The sequence below is a fragment of the Bombina bombina genome, chromosome 6 (genome assembly GCF_027579735.1).
Source record: "Bombina bombina isolate aBomBom1 chromosome 6, aBomBom1.pri, whole genome shotgun sequence".
NCBI lineage: Eukaryota > Metazoa > Chordata > Amphibia > Anura > Bombinatoridae > Bombina > Bombina bombina.
In genome coordinates this window covers 746,555,227-746,576,108 of record NC_069504.1, presented here as the reverse complement: position 1 = coordinate 746,576,108, position 20,882 = coordinate 746,555,227, and the positions used below count along the sequence as shown (strand labels likewise).

At 42.6% G+C, this 20,882-nt stretch overlaps 1 protein-coding gene across 1 annotated transcript in view; it reads left to right on the top strand.

Annotated features, from left to right (window-relative positions):
* Positions 1–20,882, top strand: part of PDE4A (phosphodiesterase 4A) — a 373,112-nt gene that overhangs the window by 98,670 nt on the left and 253,560 nt on the right. Inside the window, exons 2-3 of the mRNA XM_053718013.1 lie at positions 9,881–10,066; positions 17,032–17,078. Of these exons, the coding sequence (XP_053573988.1) occupies positions 9,881–10,066; positions 17,032–17,078 (233 nt within the window). The remainder of the gene's footprint in view (positions 1–9,880; positions 10,067–17,031; positions 17,079–20,882) is intronic.

Below are 20,882 nucleotides of genomic sequence, written 5' to 3'. Positions count from 1 at the left end.
TAGCGGCGATGGACATAGTGCCATTCGCGCGCCTGCATCTCAGACCGCTGCAATTATGCATGCTCAGTCAGTGGAATGGGGATTACACAGATTTGTCCCCTCTACTAAATCTGGATCAGGAAACCAGAGATTCTCTTCTCTGGTGGTTATCTCGGGCCCATCTGTCCAAGGGTATGACCTTTCGCAGACCAGATTGGACAATTGTAACAACAGATGCCAGCCTTCTAGGTTGGGGTGCAGTCTGGAACTCCCTGAAGGCTCAGGGTTCATGGACTCAGGAGGAGAAACTCCTCCCAATAAATATTCTGGAGTTAAGAGCAATATTCAATGCTCTTCTGGCTTGGCCTCAGCTAGCAACACTGAGGTTCATCAGATTTCAGTCGGACAACATCACGACTGTGGCTTACATCAACCATCAAGGGGGAATCAGGAGTTCCCTAGCGATGTCAGAAGTCTCCAAGATAATTCGCTGGGCAGAGACTCACTCTTGCCACCTGTCAGCGATCCATATCCCAGGTGTAGAGAACTGGGAGGCGGATTTTCTAAGTCGTCAGACTTTTCATCCGGGGGAATGGGAACTCCATCCGGAGGTGTTTGCTCAATTGGTTCTCTGTTGGGGCAAACCAGAATTGGATCTCATGGCGTCTCGCTAGAACGCCAAGCTTCCTTGTTACGGATCCAGGTCCAGGGACCCAGAAGCGGCACTGATAGATGCTCTAGCAGCCCCTTGGTTCTTCAACCTGGCTTATGTGTTTCCACCGTTTCCTCTGCTCCCTTGTCTGATTGCCAAAATCAAACAGGAAAGAGCATCGGTGATATTGATAGCGCCTGCGTGGCCACGCAGGACCTGGTATGCAGACCTAGTGGACATGTCATCCTTTCCACCATGGACTCTGCCTCTGAGACAAGACCTTCTAATACAAGGTCCTTTCAATCATCCGAATCTACTTTCTCTGAGACTGACTGCATGGAGATTGAACGCTTGATCCTATCAAAGCGGGGCTTCTCCGAGTCAGTAATTGATACCTTAATACAGGCACGAAAGCCTGTCACCAGGAAAATTTACCACAAGATATGGCGTAAATATCTTCATTGGTGTGAATCCAAGAATTACTCATGGAGTAGGGTTAGGATTCCTAGGATATTGTCCTTCCTCCAAGAGGGTTTGGACAAAGGATTATCAGCTAGTTCTTTAAAGGGACAGATTTCTGCTCTGTCTATTCTTTTACACAAGCGTCTGGCAGAAGTTCCAGACGTTCAGGCATTTTGTCAGGCTTTAGTTAGAATTCAGCCTGTGTTTAAACCTGTTGCTCCTCCATGGAGCTTAAACTTGGTTCTTTAAGTTCTTCAAGGGGTTCCGTTTGAACCCCTTCATTCTATTGATATCAAACTTCTTTCATGGAAAGTTCTTTTGCAAGGCTGCAACTTGGTCTTCCCTTCATACTTTTTCCAAATTTTACAAATTTGATACTTTTGCTTCTTCGGAGGCTGTTTTTGGGAGAAAGGTTCTACAGGCAGTGGTTCCTTCCGTTTAAGTTCCTGCCTTGTCCCTCCCATCATCCGTGTACTTTAGCTTTGGTATTGGTATCCCACAAGTAATGGATGATCCGTGGACTGGATACACTTAACAAGAGAAAACATAATTTATGCTTACCTGATAAATTTATTTCTCTTGTAGTGTATCCAGTCCACGGCCCGCCCTGTCCTTTTCAGGCAGGTCTAAATTTTAATTAAACTACAGTCACCACTGCACCCTATGGTTTCTCCTTTCTCGGCTTGTTTCGATCGAATGACTGGATATGGCAGTGAGGGGAGGAGCTATATAGCAGCTCTGCTGTGGGTGATCCTCTTGCAACTTCCTGTTGGGAAGGAGAATATCCCACAAGTAATGGATGATCCGTGGACTGGATACACTACAAGAGAAATAAATTTATCAGGTAAGCATAAATTATGTTTTCCTGACCGGGTGTCTATCAGACAGGAGTCATAAATCTCTGTACTGTCTGAGTCATAGGAGGTGGTGAGTGTCCCAGCCATTGGGGTATAAGGATGCTGTTTTTTTAATAAAATAAGATGTTTTATTTCTCTAGTTCTCCGGTTATTGTATTAGCAATGGAGGATTCTGTTACTTTAGAGGGCACTCCCTCTTTGCCTAATGAGTAATTCCTGTTTATATGGTGAGGAGGCCTTAGTTCCGCCCTCTCAATTGTTCCAAATGCCTTGATAATGTGATAATGTCAAACATGTTTGATACCATGGAGCCGTCCACCTCTGAGGAGTTGTCGTCCAGTGAGGTGCGTACTCTACATTTTTATATCTCTACACATGCAGTTTTCCCGTAGTATTGCTGATCCTCCATCTGGAGGGGGGCCTTTTTTCACCAGACGTTACTGCGCAGTTCAGACGGCGGTGTCTGTGGCCTTTAATGCTTTACTTTGCCCTGCTAAGTGCAAGCGAAAGGTTACATATTGCACTCCTTCCCAGAGTACATAAGATAATTTATTGAATTTAACTGAGAGTTATCCGAGGATGAAGTTCTTTCTGAGACTTCAGAGTATGAACATTCTGGGTCGGAGTCTGCTGCCTCTATACCTCCGGCTGCGGAGGAACCAGACTTTAGTTTAGGAATTTGCGCTTTCTTCTAAAGGAAGTTTTTGGCGAATTCAGAGGTTCCAGAGGCCAAATTGCCTGATGAACCTTTGATTCCTAAATTGGATAGAGTTTGAGGACAGGGTGGTACCTTATCCTTCCCTGCTATTGTTAGATGGCGAACATTATTAAGAATGAATGGGACAGGATTGGATTCCTTGTCCCCCTCTTCTCCCTTTAACAAATTGTCCCCGGTCCTGGACTCTTAATGGAGTTGTGAGGTCCCGTCCCTAAATGGGATGGCGTTATCTTCACCCTTGCTAAACGTACTACTATCCCGCTTGATAATAGTTCTTCGTTTGAAGAGTTAATGGATAAAACATGGAAACTCTGTTAAGAAAGATGTTTCAACATACAGAATATTTGTTTCAACCGTCGGTGGCTGTTGCCGCGGTTACTGGAGAAATTACCTTCTGGTGTGACTCCTCATAGGATTTGATCGGGATGGAGGTTCCCCTCTGTTACCCAGAAAAGATTTACAGCCTTGAGGGTTGTTAATTCTTTTATCTGTGCTGCTATTAGGCAGTTTATTTGCTTGAATGCTATAGCTTCAGCTTTTTCTGTTCAGGCCCGTCGGGCTCTGGCTTAAGTCATGGTCTGCGGATATGACTTCTAAGTCTAGACTTCTTCCCTCCCTATATGGGAATGATTTTGTCTGGTCCAATCCTGGGCTCAAATTATCTCCACGGTCACAGGGGGCAAGGGTGCCCTCCTACCGCAAGAGTATATGAACTACTCTAACGGCCGATTTTCGTTCTTTTCATTCTGATAAAGCCCATCTCAGCAGTCCTCCGCTAAGCCAGAGCAAACTAAGAGCTCTTGGAAGCCGGCTCAGTCCTGGAATAAATCCAAGCAGAGCAAGAAGCCCGCTGAGTCTACGTCGGCATGAATGGGTGGTCCCCGGTCCTCTTTCGGTTCGTATAGGGGGCAGTATGTCGCTCTTTTCAGTTGCTTGGTTCAGGGACGTGCAGGATCCATGGGTCCTGGAGGTCATAGCTCAGGGTTACAAGATAGGTTTTAAGTCTCAGCCAATCAAGGGCAGATTCCTCCTGTCTTCCTGACCAGTGAGGAGGAAAGCCTTTCTGGGGTGTGTACAGGATCTGTCCTCTAGGAGTTGTAGACCCGGTGCCTATCTCAGTGAGAGGTTTGGGATACTATTCAAACCTTTTCGTGGTCCCTAAGAAGGAGGGAACTTTCCGTCAGATTCTGGACCTAAAGTGCTTAAGCAGGTTTTTAAATGTCCCCTCGTTTAAGATGTTGACAATAAGGTCCATTCTTCCCCTCGCTTGATAGGGGTAGTTCATGACCACAATAGATCTGAAGGATGCTCCCTTCTCGTACCAATTCTCAAGGACCACTTCCAGTTCCTAAGGTTTGCATTCCTGGACCAGCACTTCCAGTTTTTGCCTTCTGTTTGGTCTAGCTAAAGAAATTTTTTGAAGAGTGGACCATTCCGAATATCTCCTCTGTCTTTTTCGATCCCATGGATGGCAGATAATCTAGAGAGTTCTATTGTATCAAGTACCAAGGTAGAATTCTCGGGTACTATAATAGTCTCCATAGACATGAGAACATTTCTAACAGACCAGAGACGTTGCAAGCTAGCTTCAACATATCTTGCCCTCCAGATCTCCTTAAGGCCATCTGTGGCTCGATGTATGGAGGTGATTGCTCTTATGGTGTCCAGCTTGGACATCATTTCCTTTGCCAGGTTTCAACTCAGACTGTTGCAAGTGCGCATGCTGAACTAGTGGAACGGCGATCATTCGGATCTGTCTCAACAGATTTCTCTGGACAACCAATCGGGAGAATCGCTCTATTGGTGGTTTTGCCTGGATCACTTGTCCTGAGGGACGTCCGTCTCAAGACCATCCAGGGTGATTGTGACTATGGTTGCGAGTCTGTCAGGATGGGGAGCTGTTTGGGGTGCAGGAAGGGACAAGGCCTCTGGTCTCAGGAGGTAAAGCTCCCTCCTGATTTCATTTTGGATCTTCGGGTAATATACAATGCTCTGAAGGCTTGGCCTTTGCTGGGTTCGTCCCAGTTCCTCGGTGGCTTACATCAACCATCAGGGGGGAACGAGAAGCTCCCTAGTTTTGATTCTGGTGTGGAGGAGACCCGCATTTGTTTGCTGACAGCGATCCACATTCCGGGTTTATCCTTTCCCACCGTTATCACTACTTCTTAGTGTAGTGGCTTGAGTCAAGCATGCATCAGTTATACTGACTGCTCCATCTTGGCCGCGAAGGATATGGTTTGCGGATCTAGTGGGGAGATTGAACGCTTAGTCCTAGCCAAGAGAGGGTTTTATGAGAGTTATTTTTACTCTCATTCAAGCTCGTAAGCTGGTTGCTCGTCGCATCTATCATAAGGTGTGGAGGACCTACTTATTCTGTTCCCCAGAAGGGCTTTTCTGCAAGTCCCCTGAAGGGACAGTTTTCGGCGCTGTCTGTTACTGCACAAGAGGTTTGCAGAGTTTCCAGATATGCACCCATTTGTTAAGGCTCTGCTGGGATCAGACCTGTGTTTAGATCTAAGGCTCCTCCTTGGAGTTTAAATCTTGTCCTTAAGGTTTTGCAACAGGCTCCGTTGGAGCCTATGCATGAAGTAGACATTAAATTGCCTTCTTGGAAGATTCCTTTCTACTGGCTATTGCTTCTGCGCGCAGAGTATCTGTGATTGCTGCATTGCAATGCATCCCTCCTTATCTGGCTTTTCATGCCGATAAGGCTGTTCTATGAACCAAGTTAGGTTTTCTTCCTAAGGTTGGGTCAATTCGCAACATCAATCAAGAGATTGTGGTTCCTTTCTTATGTCCTATTCCTTCTTCATCGAAGGAACGTTTATAACCTATTTCTGGATGTGGTTTGTGCCTTGAAGTTCTATCTTCGGGCCACAAAGAAATTTAGACAAACCTCTTTCTCTGTTTGTTCTCTTTTCCGGGAAGCGTAGGGGTCAGAGGGCCTCTTCGACTTCCTTATCTTTTTGTCTGAGGAGTGTCATCCGTTTAGCATAGCAGGACATAAGCCTCCTCTGAGGATTACGGCTCATTCTACGAGAGCAGTGGTCTCCTCTTGGGCCTTCAAAAATGAGGCCTCTATGGATCAGATTTGTAAGGCGGCTACCTGGTTCTCCTTATCTACTTTTTCCAATATTTTACAAGTTTGATGTTTTTGCTTCTGCTGAAGCAGCCTTCGGGAGAAAGGTTTTGCAGGCTGTGGTGCCCTCCGATTAGGATCCGCCTCTCTTTTTTCCCTTCCATTCCGTGTACTCTAGAGCTTGGGTAAATGTTTCCCACAAGTAAGGAATGCAGCTGTGGACTCTTCCCATATTATGATGGAAAACATAAATTATGCTTACCTGATAATTTCATTTCCATCTGTATGGGAAGAGTCTACAGCTCCCGCCTGTGTTCTCTAATGGGCGGCCCTAAATTTGAAAATTTTTCTTCTGACCTTTTTTTCTAACTTTTTTACCCTGATATTTCTCCTACTGTTCCTTGTTCCCTCTGCAGAATGACTGAGGTTATGAGGAAGTGAGGGAGGTATTTAAGGTATTTAAGCCTTTGGCTCGGGTGTCTTTGCCTCCTCCTGGTGGCCAGGTTCAGTATTTCCCACAAGTAAGGAATGAAGCAGTGGACTCTCCTCCCACAGATGGAATCACTTTCTGCTGAAAAGAGGTGCTTGCTACGTTGGAGGTTCCTGAACCGAAACTGCCGGAGGAACCTTCAATCCCTAAGCTAGATAAAGGTTTACGAGGACAGGGTGGTGCCTCAAGCTTTCCTGGTTCCCATTAAAATGGCTAATATTATTAAGAATGAATGGGAGAAACTTGGTTCGTCCTTTTCCCCCTCTACTTCTTTTAAAAAGCTATTCCCTGTTCCAGACTCGCAACTTGAGCTGTGGGGGGCCATTCCTAAGGTGGATGGTGCTATCTCCATGCTCGCTAAGCGAACGTCTATCCCGCTCAAAGATAGTTCTTCGTTCAAGGAGCCCATGGAAAAAATATTGGAGTCCATGTTGAGAAAGATGTTCAAACTCATGGAGTTCGTTTTTCAACCGGCAGCAGCAGTCGCTGCAGTGGCTGGAACTTCTACCTATTGGTGTGACGCTCTGTCTGCTATGGTCGAGGTGGAGACCCCTCTCGAGGAGATACAGGAACTAATAAAGGCCTTAAGGGTAGCTCATTCGTTCACCTGTGATGCAAATATGCAGATTCTTTGCCTAAATGTCAGGACATCAGGTCTTTCTGTTCTAGCCCAAAGGGCTCTGTGGTTAAAATCATGGTCCGCTAACATGACTTCCAAGTCTAAATTACTTTCCCTCCCGTTTAAAGGGAAGGCTCTTTTTGGTCCAGGCAAGAACACGCCTATGGGGTCTACTTTTTGTCCCTTTCGTTCGGACAAGTCCAAGGGATCTTGGAAACCAGCTCACACTTGGAACAAAACCAAGCAGAGCAAGAAGCCCGCCAAGATAAAATCGGCATGAAGGGGCGGCCCCCGATCCGTCTCTGGATTGTGTAGGGGTAGACTATCTCTTTTTGTAGATGCCTGGATAAAAGACGGTAAGGACCCTTGGGTTCTTGAGGTCATAGCCCAGGGTTACAGGATAGGTTTCAAGACTCATCCGTCCAGAGGCAGATTCCTCCTATCAAACTTATCATCAAGTCCAGAGAAGAGAGACGCCTTCCTAGGATGCGTGAGGGATCTCTCCTCTCTCAGAGTAATCGTCCCATTCCCTGTAGTAGAAAGAGGCCTGGGGTATTATTCAAACCTTTTCGTGGTCCCAAAGAAGGAGAGCACGTTTCTCCAAATTCTGGACCTAAAGTGTCTAAACAAGTTTCTGTTAGTCCCATGCAATGCACATCCCAAGCTGATGTTAAAATATATAGGCAGGAAAGTCAGCTGTGTCCACTAAATTACTTGATTGATAAATCAGAGACAAATAAAGGGCCAATTTAAAAGTTAGATTCTGGTCTGGTCCGGGTGAGTTAAGTAAACAGACACACTATGGCATAAGACAGCTATACATTTTAGAATAATAGCAAGTATTGATAAGGATTGAACATCACATGGCAATTAACAACACATTAGAAGTAAGACGTTGGCTAAGAGTACAACAAATGTAGGACTAAATTAACAACCTAAAATCATTTGCTCTATATAAATATACACATACCAAAAGAGAGTTACAGCAGAGGAAAAAACACCAGAGTGCTGTGAATACTTTGCAGATTGACAGGGACTCTATTCACGTACCAAAAGAAAGTTACAGGAGAAGAAAAAACACCAGAGTGCAGTGAATATTTTGCAGATTGACAGGGACTCTATTCACGTACCAAAAGAGAGTTACAGGAGAGGAAAAAACACCAGAGTGCAGTGAATACTTTGCAGATTGACAGGGACTCTATTCACGTACCAAAAGAGTGTTACAGGAGAAGAAAAAACACCAGAGTGCAGTGAATACTTTGCAGATTGACAAGGACTCTATTCACGTACCAAAAGAGAGTTACAGGAGAGGAAAAAACACCAGAGTGCAGTGAAAACTTAGCAGATTGACAGGGACTCTATTCACGTACCAAGAGAGAGTTACAGGAGAGGAAAAAACACCAGAGTGCAGTGAATACTTTGCAGATTGACAGGGACTCTATTCACGTACTTGTGTCCTAACCCTTCTTCATCAAAGGAAAGGTTGCTTCATAATTTGGACGTGGTTCGGGCCTTGAAGTTTTATCTTCAGGCCATGAAGGAATTTAGACAGACTTTGTCTTTATTTGTTATGTGTTCAGGGAAGGCCAGGGGACAGAGGGCCTCTTCCACTTCACTGTCTTTTTGGTTGAGGAGCATTATTCGTCTGGCCTATGAGACAGCGGGACATAAGCCTCTTCAGAGGATTATGGCTCACTCAACTAGGGCTATTGCCTATTTTGGGCCTTTAAGAACAAGGTTTCTTTGGTGCAGATTTGTCTTCTTTGGTCTTCTTTACATACTTTTGCAACATTTTTCAAATTTTATGTGTTTGCTTCGGCGGAAGCAGCTTTTGGGAGAAAGGTTCTGCAGGCTGTGGTGCCCTCAGTTTAGGGTCGGCCTTAATTTTACCCTCCCGTTTTTTTCATTCAGTGTCCTCTAGAGCTTGGGTATTTGTTTCCACAAGTAATGAATGAAGCAGTGGACTCTCCTCCCATTAAGATGGAAAACATAAATTTATACTTACCTGATAATTTCATTTCCATCTGTGGGAGGAGAGTCCACTGCTCCCGCCCAGTTCTCCGGTGGGCGGATCTAAATTTAATTTTATTCTTCTGGCACCATTTATACCCTGATATTTTTCCTACTGTTCCTTGTTCCCTTGGCAGAATGACTGGGGGATGAGGGGAGTTGGGAAGGTATGTAAGCCTTTGGCTGGAGTGTCTTTGCCTCCTCCTGGTGGCCAGGTTCTTAATTCCCACAAGTAATGAATGAAGCAGTGGACTCTCCTCCCACAGATGGAAATTAAATTATCAGGTAAGCATAATTTATGTTCTTTTTAATTGATATAGCTGATTTGTGGCTTCCAGTTATGGAACTTGTGCTTTGTAAGTTGCCTCAATAAGCAGTATCTGACTTACTCAACAGAGGCCCCTGGTGCAAAAAATGTTTTTGGGCTCTCAATGGTAATTGCACATGCTGTTCTGTATAATGATTTTAAGGATAGATAGATAGATGGATCTGCAATCTGCACTAATAAAAGGCTCCCCTGCATTAGAATAGTACACATTCTGCACATGCCTATGTATAGACTGGCTGCTATGAGCCCCCACCCAGCACTTGGTGCCACTGTACCTGCTGCACCATTGGTAGTTCCGCTCCATCTATCACATAGCTTGATAGTACAAATATGGCATCTACATGGTCTAAAGAAAGTGAGGATAGTATAAAGCTACAGGGGCAATACTGTTTTTTTTATTGACTATATTTACAACAGCAGTAGGCCTAAATTTGTAGACATCTTGACCTTGATTTTCTGACAGCGCTTTAAGTCTCAAATGAGCAAGTAGCAGATGATATTATTTATGTAAAAGTAGTATTTTTAAACACTATATCACAATGCATGGCTGTTCTTTTCCTGTAAATAAGCTAACTTTAGATTTCGCTATAGACATCTATAAACTTCATGCAATATGCGTAGTAGTTGTAGGCATTACAGACAAGGTAAAAACTTCTAACTAATGTATTTTTTTATTTCAATTAAAGCTTCGATGTGGAAAATGGACCATCCCCAGGTCGCAGCCCAATCGATTCGCAGGCGAGTCCGGGACTGGTGCTGCATCCCAGCTTCCCGCAGAGCCAGCGGAGGGAATCATTCCTGTATCGGTCCGACAGCGACTATGACATGTCTCCCAAAACTATGTCCAGGAATTCCTCCGTCACCAGTGAGGCGTAAGTGCTATATCTACTGATTTATGGTCACTTTATGGTGCTCCGTATGTGAACCTTGATAATGGAGGTAAACATATCCAGGCACTGATAGTAAATATGTTGAAAATATAGACATGGTTAGAAATTTTGATTTTAACAACATAAAAGAACCAAACACCCCTTCTTACAAGAAAATATAAATGTATCCAATGCATTAATGATGTACTGTAGTTTTCCTACCACTTCTGTTTATCATATACCTACAAACCTTCAATTAAAGTCATATTTTCTCAGATTATATAGTGTATATAAATCTACTACTACTACTACTGTCCTTAAATCATAAACTATTGGTCTCCTATTTCTCTTTTTATTGAGACATACTTTCTCTTGTTAAGTGTATCCAGTCCACGGATCATCCATTACTTGTGGGATATTCTCCTTCCCAACAGGAAGTTGCAAGAGGATCACCCACAGCAGAGCTGCTATATAGCTCCTCCCCTCACTGCCATATCCAGTCATTCTCTTGCAACTCTCAACTAAGATGGAGGTCGTAAGAGGACTGTGGTGTTTTATACTTAGTTTATTTCTTCAATCAAAAGTTTGTTATTTTTAAATGGTACCGGAGTGTACTGTTTATCTCAGGCAGTATTTAGAAGAAGAATCTGCCTGCGTTTTCTATGATCTCAGCAGAAGTAACTAAGATCCTTTGCTGTTCTCACATATTCTGAGGAGTGAGGTAACTTCAGAGGGGGAATAGCGTGCAGGTTTTCCTGTAATAAGGTATGTGCAGTTACAATATTTTTCTAGGGATGGAATTTGCTAGAAAATGCTGCTGATACCGAAGTAATGTAAGTAAAGCCTTAAATGCAGTGATAGCGACTGGTATGAGGCTTATTAATAGAGATACATAATCTTATAAAAGTGTTTTTTAAAACGTTTGCTGGCATGTTTAATCGTTTTTTACATATGTTTGGTGATAAAACGTATTGGGGCCTAGTTTTTTTCCACATGGCTGGCTTGAATTTTGCCTAGAAACAGTTCCCTGAGGCTTCCCACTGTTGTAATATGAGTGGGAGGGGCCTATTTTAGCGTTTTTTTGAACAGCAAAAATTACAGACACAGACATCCAGCTTCTTCCTGCATGATCCAGGACTTCTCTGAAGGGCTCAAAAGGCTTCAAAAGTCGTATTGAGGGAGGTAAAAAGCCACAGTAGAGCTGTTTAAAAAACGTTTTTGTCATTTGTTATTCCGTTTTTGGTATTAAGGGGTTAATCATCCATTTGCACGTGGGTGCAATGCTCTGCTAACTTATTACATACACTGTAAAAGTTTCGTTAGTGTAACTGCATTTTTTCACTGTTATTTCAAAATTTGGGAAAATTTGTGTTTCTTAAAGACGCAGTAACGTTTTTTTATATTGCTTGTAAACTTGTTTTAAAGTGTTTTCCAAGCTTGCTAGTCTCATTGCTAGTCTGTTTAAACATGTCTGACACAGAGGAACCTACTTGTTCATTATGTTTGAAAGCCATGGTGGAGCCCCATAGGAGAATGTGTACTAAATGTATTGATTTCACCTTAAACAGTAAAGATCAGTCTTTATCTATAAAAGAATTATCACCAGAGGGTTCTGTCGAGGGGGAAGTTATGCTGACTAACTTTCCCCACGTGTCAGACCCTTCGCCTCCCGCTCAGGGGACACACGCTAATATGGCGCCAATTACATCACGGACGCCCATAACGATTACCTTGCAGGACATGGCTGCAATCATGAATAATACCCTGTCAGAGGTATTATCTAGATTGCCTGAATTAAGAGGCAAGCGCGATAGCTCTGGGGTTAGGAGAGATACAGAGCGCGCAAATGCTGTTAGAGCCATGTCTGATACTGCGTCACAGTATGCAGAACATGAGGACGGAGAGCTTCAGTCTGTGGGTGACATCTCTGACTCGGGGAAACCTGATTCAGAGATTTCTAATTTTAAATTTAAGCTTGAGAACCTCCATGTATTGCTTGGGGAGGTATTAGCTGCTCTGAATGACTGTAACACAGTTGCAATTCCAGAGAAATTGTGTAGGCTGGATAGATACTATGCGGTGCCGGTGTGTACTGACGTTTTTCCTATACCTAAAAGGCTTACAGAAATTATTAGCAAGGAGTGGGATAGACCCGGTGTGCCCTTTTCCCCACCTCCTATATTTAGAAAAATGTTTCCAATAGACGCCACTACACGGGACTTATGGCAGACGGTCCCTAAGGTGGAGGGAGCAGTTTCTACTTTAGCAAAGCGTACCACTATCCCGGTTGAGGACAGTTGTGCTTTTTCAGATCCAATGGATAAAAAATTGGAGGGTTACCTTAAGAAAATGTTTATTCAACAAGGTTTTATTTTACAGCCCCTTGCATGCATTGCACCTGTCACTGCTGCGGCGGCATTCTGGTTTGAGGCCCTGGAAGAGGCCATCCAGACAGCTCCATTGACTGAAATTATTGACAAGCTTAGAACGCTTAAGCTAGCTAGCTCATTTGTTTCTGATGCCATTGTTCATTTGACTAAACTAACGGCTAAGAATTCCGGATTCGCCATACAGGCGCGTAGGGCGCTATGGCTTAAATCCTGGTCAGCTGACGTGACTTCAAAGTCTAAATTACTCAACATTCCTTTCAAGGGGCAGACCTTATTCGGGCCTGGCTTGAAGGAAATTATTGCTGACATTACTGGAGGCAAGGGTCATACCCTTCCTCAGGACAGGGCCAAATCAAAGGCCAAACAGTCTAATTTTTGTGCCTTTCGAAATTTCAAGGCAGGAGCAGCATCAACTTCCTCCGCTTCAAAACAAGAGGGAACTGTTGCTCATTCCAGACAGGCCTGGAAACCTAACCAGTCCTGGAACAAGGGCAAGCAGGCCAGAAAGCCTGCTGCTGCCCCCAAGACAGCATGAAGGAACGGCCCCCTATCCGGAAATGGATCTAGTGGGGGGCAGACTTTCTCTCTTCGCCCAGGCGTGGGTAAGAGATGTTCAGGATCCCTGGGTGTTGGAGATCATATCTCAGGGATATCTTCTGGACTTCAAAGCTTCTCCTCCACAAGGGAGATTTCATCTTTCAAGGTTATCAGCAAACCAGATAAAGAAAGAGGCATTCCTAAGCTGTGTGCAAGACCTCCTAGTAATGGGAGTGATCCATCCAGTTCCGCGGACGGAACAAGGACAGGGATTTTATTCAAATCTTTTTGTGGTTCCCAAGAAAGAGGGAACCTTCAGACCAATCTTGTATCTAAAGATCTTAAACAAATTCCTCAGAGTTCCATAATTCAAAATGGAAACTATTCGGACCATTCTACCCATGATCCAAGAGGGTCAGTACATGACCACAGTGGACTTAAAGGATGCCTACCTTCACATACCGATTCACAAAGATCATCATCGGTTCCTAAGGTTTGCCTTTCTAGACAGGCATTACCAATTTGTAGCTCTTCCCTTCGGGTTGGCCACTGCCCCAAGAATTTTTACAAAGGTTCTGGGCTCACTTCTGGCGGTTCTAAGACCGCGAGGCATAGCGGTGGCTCCGTATCTAGACGACATCCTGATACAGGCGTCAAGCTTTCAAATTGCCAAGTCTCATACAGAGATAGTTCTGGCATTTCTGAGGTCGCATGGGTGGAAAGTGAACGTGGAAAAGAGTTCTCTATCACCACTCACAAGAGTCTCCTTCCTAGGGACTCTTATAGATTCTGTAGAGATGAAAATTTACCTGACGGAGTCCAGGTTATCAAAACTTCTAAATGCTTGCTGTGTCCTTCATTCCATTCCACGCCCGTCAGTGGCTCAGTGCATGGAAGTAATCGGCTTAATGGTAGCGGCAATGGACATAGTGCCATTTGCGCGCCAGCATCTCAGACCGCTGCAATTATGCATGTTAAGTCAGTGGAATGGGGATTACTCAGATTTGTCCCCTCTACTAAATCTGGATCAAGAGACCAGAGATTCTCTTCTCTGGTGGCTTTCTCGGGTCCATCTGTCCAAGGGTATGACCTTTCGCAGGCCAGATTGGACGATTGTAACAACAGATGCCAGCCTTCTAGGTTGGGGCGCAGTCTGGAACTCCCTGAAGGCTCAGGGATCGTGGACTCAGGAGGAGAAACTCCTCCCAATAAATATTCTGGAGTTAAGAGCAATATTCAATGCTCTTCTAGCTTGGCCTCAGTTAGCAACACTGAAGTTCATCAGATTTCAGTCGGACAACATCACGACTGTGGCTTACATCAACCATCAAGGGGGAACCAGGAGTTCCCTAGCGATGTTAGAAGTCTCAAAGATAATTTGCTGGGCAGAGTCTCACTCTTGCCACCTGTCAGCGATCCACATCCCAGGCGTAGAGAACTGGGAGGCGGATTTTCTAAGTCGTCAGACTTTTCATCCGGGGGAGTGGAAACTCCATCCGGAGGTGTTTGCTCAACTGGTCCATCGTTGGGGCAAACCAGAACTGGATCTCATGGCGTCTCGCCAGAACGCCAAGCTTCCTTGTTACGGAGCCAGGTCCAGGGACCCGGGAGCAACGCTGATAGATGCTCTAGCAGCTCCTTGGTTCTTCAACCTGGCCTATGTGTTTCCACCGTTTCCTCTGTTCCTTTGACTGATTGCCAAAATCAAACAGGAGAGAGCATCAGTGATTCTGATAGCGCCTGCGTGGCCACGCAGGACCTGGTATGCAGACCTAGTGGACATGTCATCTCTTCCACCATGGACTCTGTCTCTGAGGCAGGACCTTCTAATACATGGTCCTTTCAATCATCCAAATCTAATTTCTCTGAGACTGACTGCATGGAGATTGAACGCTTGATTCTATCAAGGCGTGGCTTCTCTGAGTCAGTCATTGATACCTTAATACAGGCTCGGAAGCCTGTCACCAGGAAAATCTACCATAAGATATGGCGTAAATATCTTTATTGGTGTGAATCCAAGAATTACTCATGGAGTAAGGTTAGGATTCCTAGGATATTGTCCTTTCTCCAAGAGGGTTTGGAGAAAGGCTTATCAGCTAGTTCTTTAAAAGGACAGATCTCTGCTCTGTCTATTCTTTTGCACAAGCGTCTGGCAGAAGTTCCAGACGTCCAGGCATTTTGTCAGGCTTTGGTTAGGATTAAGCCTGTGTTTAAAACTGTTGCTCCCCCGTGGAGCTTAAACTTGGTTCTTAAAGTTCTTCAGGGAGTTCCGTTTGAACCCCTTCATTCCATTGATATTAAACTTTTATCTTGGAAAGTTCTGTTTTTGATGGCTATTTCCTCGGCTCAAAGAGTCTCTGAGTTATCTGCCTTACATTGTGATTCTCCTTATCTGATTTTTCATTCAGACAAGGTAGTTCTGCGTACCAAACCTGGGTTTTTACCTAAGGTGGTTTCTTACAGGAATATCAATCAAGAGATTGTTGTTCCATCATTGTGTCTTCTTCAAAGAAGGAACGTCTTTTGCATAATCTGGACGTAGTCCGTGCCTTGAAGTTTTACTTACAGGCTACTAAAGATTTTCGTCAAACATCTGCCCTGTTTGTCGTTTACTCTGGACAGAGGAGAGGTCAAAAAGCTTCGGCAACCTCTCTCTCCTTTTGGCTTCGGAGCATAATACGCTTAGCCTATGAGACTGCTGGGCAGCAGCCCCCTGAAAGGATTACAGCTCATTCTACTAGAGCTGTGGCTTCCACCTGGGCCTTTAAAAATGAGGCCTCTGTTGAACAGATTTGCAAGGCTGCGACTTGGTCTTCGCTTCACACCTTTTCAAAATTTTACAAATTTGACACTTTTGCTTCTTCGGAGGCTGTTTTTGGGAGAAAGGTTCTACAGGCAGTGGTTCCTTCCGTTTAAGTTCCTGCCTTGTCCCTCCCATCATCCGTGTACTTTAGCTTTGGTATTGGTATCCCACAAGTAATGGATGATCCGTGGACTGGATACACTTAACAAGAGAAAACATAATTTATGCTTACCTGATAAATTTATTTCTCTTGTAGTGTATCCAGTCCACGGCCCGCCCTGTCCTTTTAAGGCAGGTCTAAATTTTAATTAAACTACAGTCACCACTGCACCCTATGGTTTCTCCTTTCTCGTCTTGTTTCGGTCGAATGACTGGATATGGCAGTGAGGGGAGGAGCTATATAGCAGCTCTGCTGTGGGTGATCCTCTTGCAACTTCCTGTTGGGAAGGAGAATATCCCACAAGTAATGGATGATCCGTGGACTGGATACACTACAAGAGAAATAAATTTATCAGGTAAGCATAAATTATGTTTTTTCCTGAGCATTGCTTAGTCGTTATAATATATAATATAATATTCCTGATAGCAATAGATCAGTCTTAAAGAGACATGAAACGCACATTTTCTTGTTCATGATTTAGAAAGAGCGTGCAATTTTAAACAACTTTCCCATTTACTTCTATAATCTAATTTGCTTCATGCTCTTGATATCCTTTATTAAAAGGCATAAACATGCTCAGTAGCTGCTGATTGGTGGCTGTACATAGATGCCTTGTGTTATTGGCTCACCCATGTGCATTGCTATTTCGAAAACAAAGGATATCTAAAGAATGAAGCAAATTAGATAATAGAAATAAATTAGAATGTTGTCTAAAATTGTATTCTCTATCTGAATCACGAAGGAAAAAATGTGTTACATTTCCCTTTAAGGGCTAGATTACAAGTGAAACGCTAATTTAATGTGCACACGTAATTTGGAATCATGAAAAAAAAATGTTGTGTTTCATGTTCCTTTAAACTTATAAGTTAGCTTGTGTAACACGAGCCAATAACACAAGTATCTATGCACTTATAATAAAATGCTCCATTTTAAATGAATGTTTACATCTATACACTGATAATAAATAATAATGCTCTGTATCTATACACTGATGATGAGCATCTTTGAGTATATTGTTTTATATTGCCTGAGTGTTTATATAGGTAAATCTTATGTGTGTTTGCTTTTTCCCCTGCAGACATGCTGAGGACCTAATAGTTACACCCTTCGCTCAGGTATGTGCAAGTTTTATCATTTATTCTTGCTGTCATTTGATATCCTAAAAATAGGTAATGCACTCAATTGTTTTACTGAACAGTAATTTGACATAAAAGCTTTTTTTTACTAAACGCTTAAAGGGCCATGATACCCAAATGTTGAAACACTTGAAAGTAATGCGGCAAAGTTGTAAAAAGCTGACTAGAAAATATCACCTGAACATCTCTATGTAAAAAATAAAGATATTTTACCTCAAAATGTCCTAAGTATTCACACCCCATTGTAAAGGACTTTAAGCTGCAAATCAGTATGTCTGTCCCGGGACAGCTAAGGGAGTGAGCCAAATGCACACTCATGTAATTTCCCTATTCAGTTTAAGGAAGATTACTATGAAATCACATAAGAGTTAAGTAAAATCCCATGAGATCACAGTAAAAGAGTTCATGACCTCAGCACTGATGATGCTGATTGGCTGCTGTTCATTTCTTCCTTTTTTTTTTTTTTTTTTTTTTACCTGCAGCTGAACTTTTTACACAGAACTTACTCTGCTGAGCTGAGGAAATTGTGAGGTAAAATATCTTCCTTTTTTACATAGAGATGCTCAGGTGATAGTTTCCTGACAGCTTTTACAGTTATTATAGTTATACAGTGATTTAGCATATGAGTATTATGTCCCTTTAAACTAATTTAGCAGTGACAGTTGTATACTGCTCACTAATTAGTTAAAAGATCATTAAATAAAATAGCATTGCATAATAAACAAATGCATAATAAAAAGTCAATGCAGTAACTGTTCGAGCTTAAAGGGACATTACAGCCAAAATTGGAATCCACATGGATGTATTTCAGTTTTGAATAGAAGCATTATGCATGTGTTAGCAAAAATGCTTCTGATACAAGTTATGGTTGTTTCAAATGTGTATTTAAGTATGCACCATGCACTAGCATTTTTAACACAGCATTACTCAGCGAGCCTAAGGTGCTTGTACCATCTGGTAATGACTAGCGCTCTGAGCAGCTGCAGTATTTAAAATGTTGGTGCACTGAGAATATCTAGCTATACTTCACATGCACGTGCAGAGAAAAATGTTAACACTAAAGCAGTGATTATTTTTAATAGAAGCTTTTTTTTGCCAATACATGTATATTGCATATATGTTTCTACTCAACAATGTAATTCATCTATGTGCATTAAAATCTTGACCGGAATGTCCCTTTTATGATCAAAAACTCTCCATCTTTGAGAGAAATCTCGCAAAAATGTTGTGAGCTTTTTTTGAGCATTATATTGCAACATAGGTGTCTCTCCTTCACATACAGAACTTAGCATAGCTACATAAATAGCTCTCAAGCTACAATTTGCCTTTCTGATATATTTCGAGGGACCTCATATTATGTACAAGACGTCTTAGATCATCTCTTTAGAGAGCTTTAGATCATCGGGCCCTTGGTATGAATTTCAAATGACAAGTAGATTTTTTTTTTCTGATAAATTTCATATGGCTAGATTACGAGTTTTTGTCTGTAAGGCCATTTGTAATTTAGTATAGGATAGGGAATTTTATTATTTTGGGGGGCTTTTTTATTTTATTAGGGGGATTAGATTAGGTGTAATTAGTTTACAAAAATTGTAATTCTTTTTTTATTTTCTGTAATTTAGTGTTTGTTTGTTTTTTTGTACTTTAGTTTATTTAATTGTAGTTAATTGTAGGTAATTTATTTAATTAATTTAATGATAGTGTAGTGTTAGGTGTAATTGTTATTTAGGTTAGGATTTATTTTACAGGTAAATTTGTACTTATTTTAACTAGGAAGTTATTAAATAGTTAATAACTATTGTACCTAGTTAAAATAAATACAAAGTTGCCTGTAAAATAAAAAACAGAATTTATGTTTACCTGATAAATTTCTTTCTCCTACGGTGTATCCGGTCCACGGCTTCATCCTTACTTGTGGGATATTCTCAATCCCTACAGGAAGTGGCAAAGAGAGCACACAGCAGAGCTGTCCATATAGCTCCCCTCAGGCTCCGCCCCCCCAGTCATTCGACCGATGGTTAGGAGAAAAAGGAGAACCATAGGGTGCAGTGGTGACTTTAGTTTACAAAAATAAATTTAAACCTGACTAAAATGCCAGGGTGGGCCGTGGACCAGATACACCGTAGGAGAAAGAAATTTATCAGGTAAACATAAATTCTGTTTTCTCCTACATTGGTGTATCCGGTCCATGGCTTCATCCTTACTTGTGGGAACCAATACCAAAGCTTTAGGACACGGATGAAGGGAGGGAACAAGTCAGGTAACCTAAACGGAAGGCACCACTGCTTGTAAAACCACATACTCTTTACCACCCCCGTGGAGATGCTACTAGTTAGAGCGGCAAAGAGAATGACTGGGGGGACGGAGCCTGAGGGGAGCTATATGGACATCTCTGCAGTGTGCTCTCTTTGCCACTTCCTGTAGGGATTGAGAATATCCCACAAGTAAGGATGAAGCCGTGGACCGGATACACCAATGTAGGAGAAATAAACCCTAAGATGGCTACAATGTAACTATTAGTTATATTGTAGCTAGCTTAGGGTTTATTTTATCGGTAAGTATTTAGTTTTAAATATGATTAATTTATTTAATAGTAGTAAATTTATTTTGTTTTATTTAAATTATATTTAAGTTAGGGGGGTGTTAGGTTTAGACTTAGGTTTAGGGGTTAATAAATTTAATATAGTAGCGGCGACGTTGGGGGCGGCAGATTAGGGGTTAATAAATGTAGGTAGGTGGCGGCGATGTTAGGTACAGCAGATTAGGGGTTAATAAAATTTAACTAGTGTTTGCGAGGCGGTTTAGGGGTTAATAAATTTATTAAAGTGGCGGCGATGTCCGGTCGGCAGATTAGGGGTTAAACATTTTAGTTACGTGTTTCCGATGTGGGGGGGCTCGGTTTAGGGGTTAATAGGTAGTTTATGGGTGTTAGTGTACTTTTTAGCACTTTAGTTAAGAGTTTTATGTTCCGGCGTTAGCCTATAAAACTCTTAACTACTGACTTTTAAATGCGGTAGGAGTCTTGCCAGGAGAGGGTGTACCGCTCACTTTTTCTGGAGATCGTAATACCGGCATTAGGAAAATCCCATTAAAAAGATAGGATACGCAATTGACATAAGGGGATTTGCCGTATGCTAAAATTGCGGGGAAAAAGTGAGCGGTAGACCCTCTCCTGCCTGACTCGTAATACCAGCTGGCGTTAAAAAGCAGCGTTGGGACCACTCAATGCTGCTTTTTCAGGCTAACACAAGACTCGTAATCTACCTGATAGTTTCTTCAATTTTTCCTGCATCATGTGACAGCCATCGGCCAATCACAGATGCATATACACTAAACGTTTGTGCATGCTAAGTAGGAGCTGGTGCCTTAGAAAGTGTGCATATAAAGAGAGATGATAAAGGAAGTATCTGAATCATGAAGAGAAATATTTCTTTCATGTAATTGGCAAGAGTCCATGAGCTAGTGACGTATGGGAGATACAATCCTACCAGGATGGGGCAAGGTTTCCCAAACCTCAAATGCCTATAAATACACCTCCCACCTCACATATACTTCAGTTTTACAAACTTTGCCTCCTATGGAGGTGGTGAAGTAAGTTTGTGCTTGATTTTTATGATTTCTTCTATGATGAGCGCTTCTAAGCATTTTGAAGCCCGATTCCTCTCAGAGTACAGTGAATGTCAGAGGGATGTGAAGGGAGTATCACCTATTGAATGCAATGGTTTTCCTCACGGGGGATCTGTTTCATAGGTTCTCTGTTATCGGTCGTAGAGATTCATCTCCTACCTCCCTT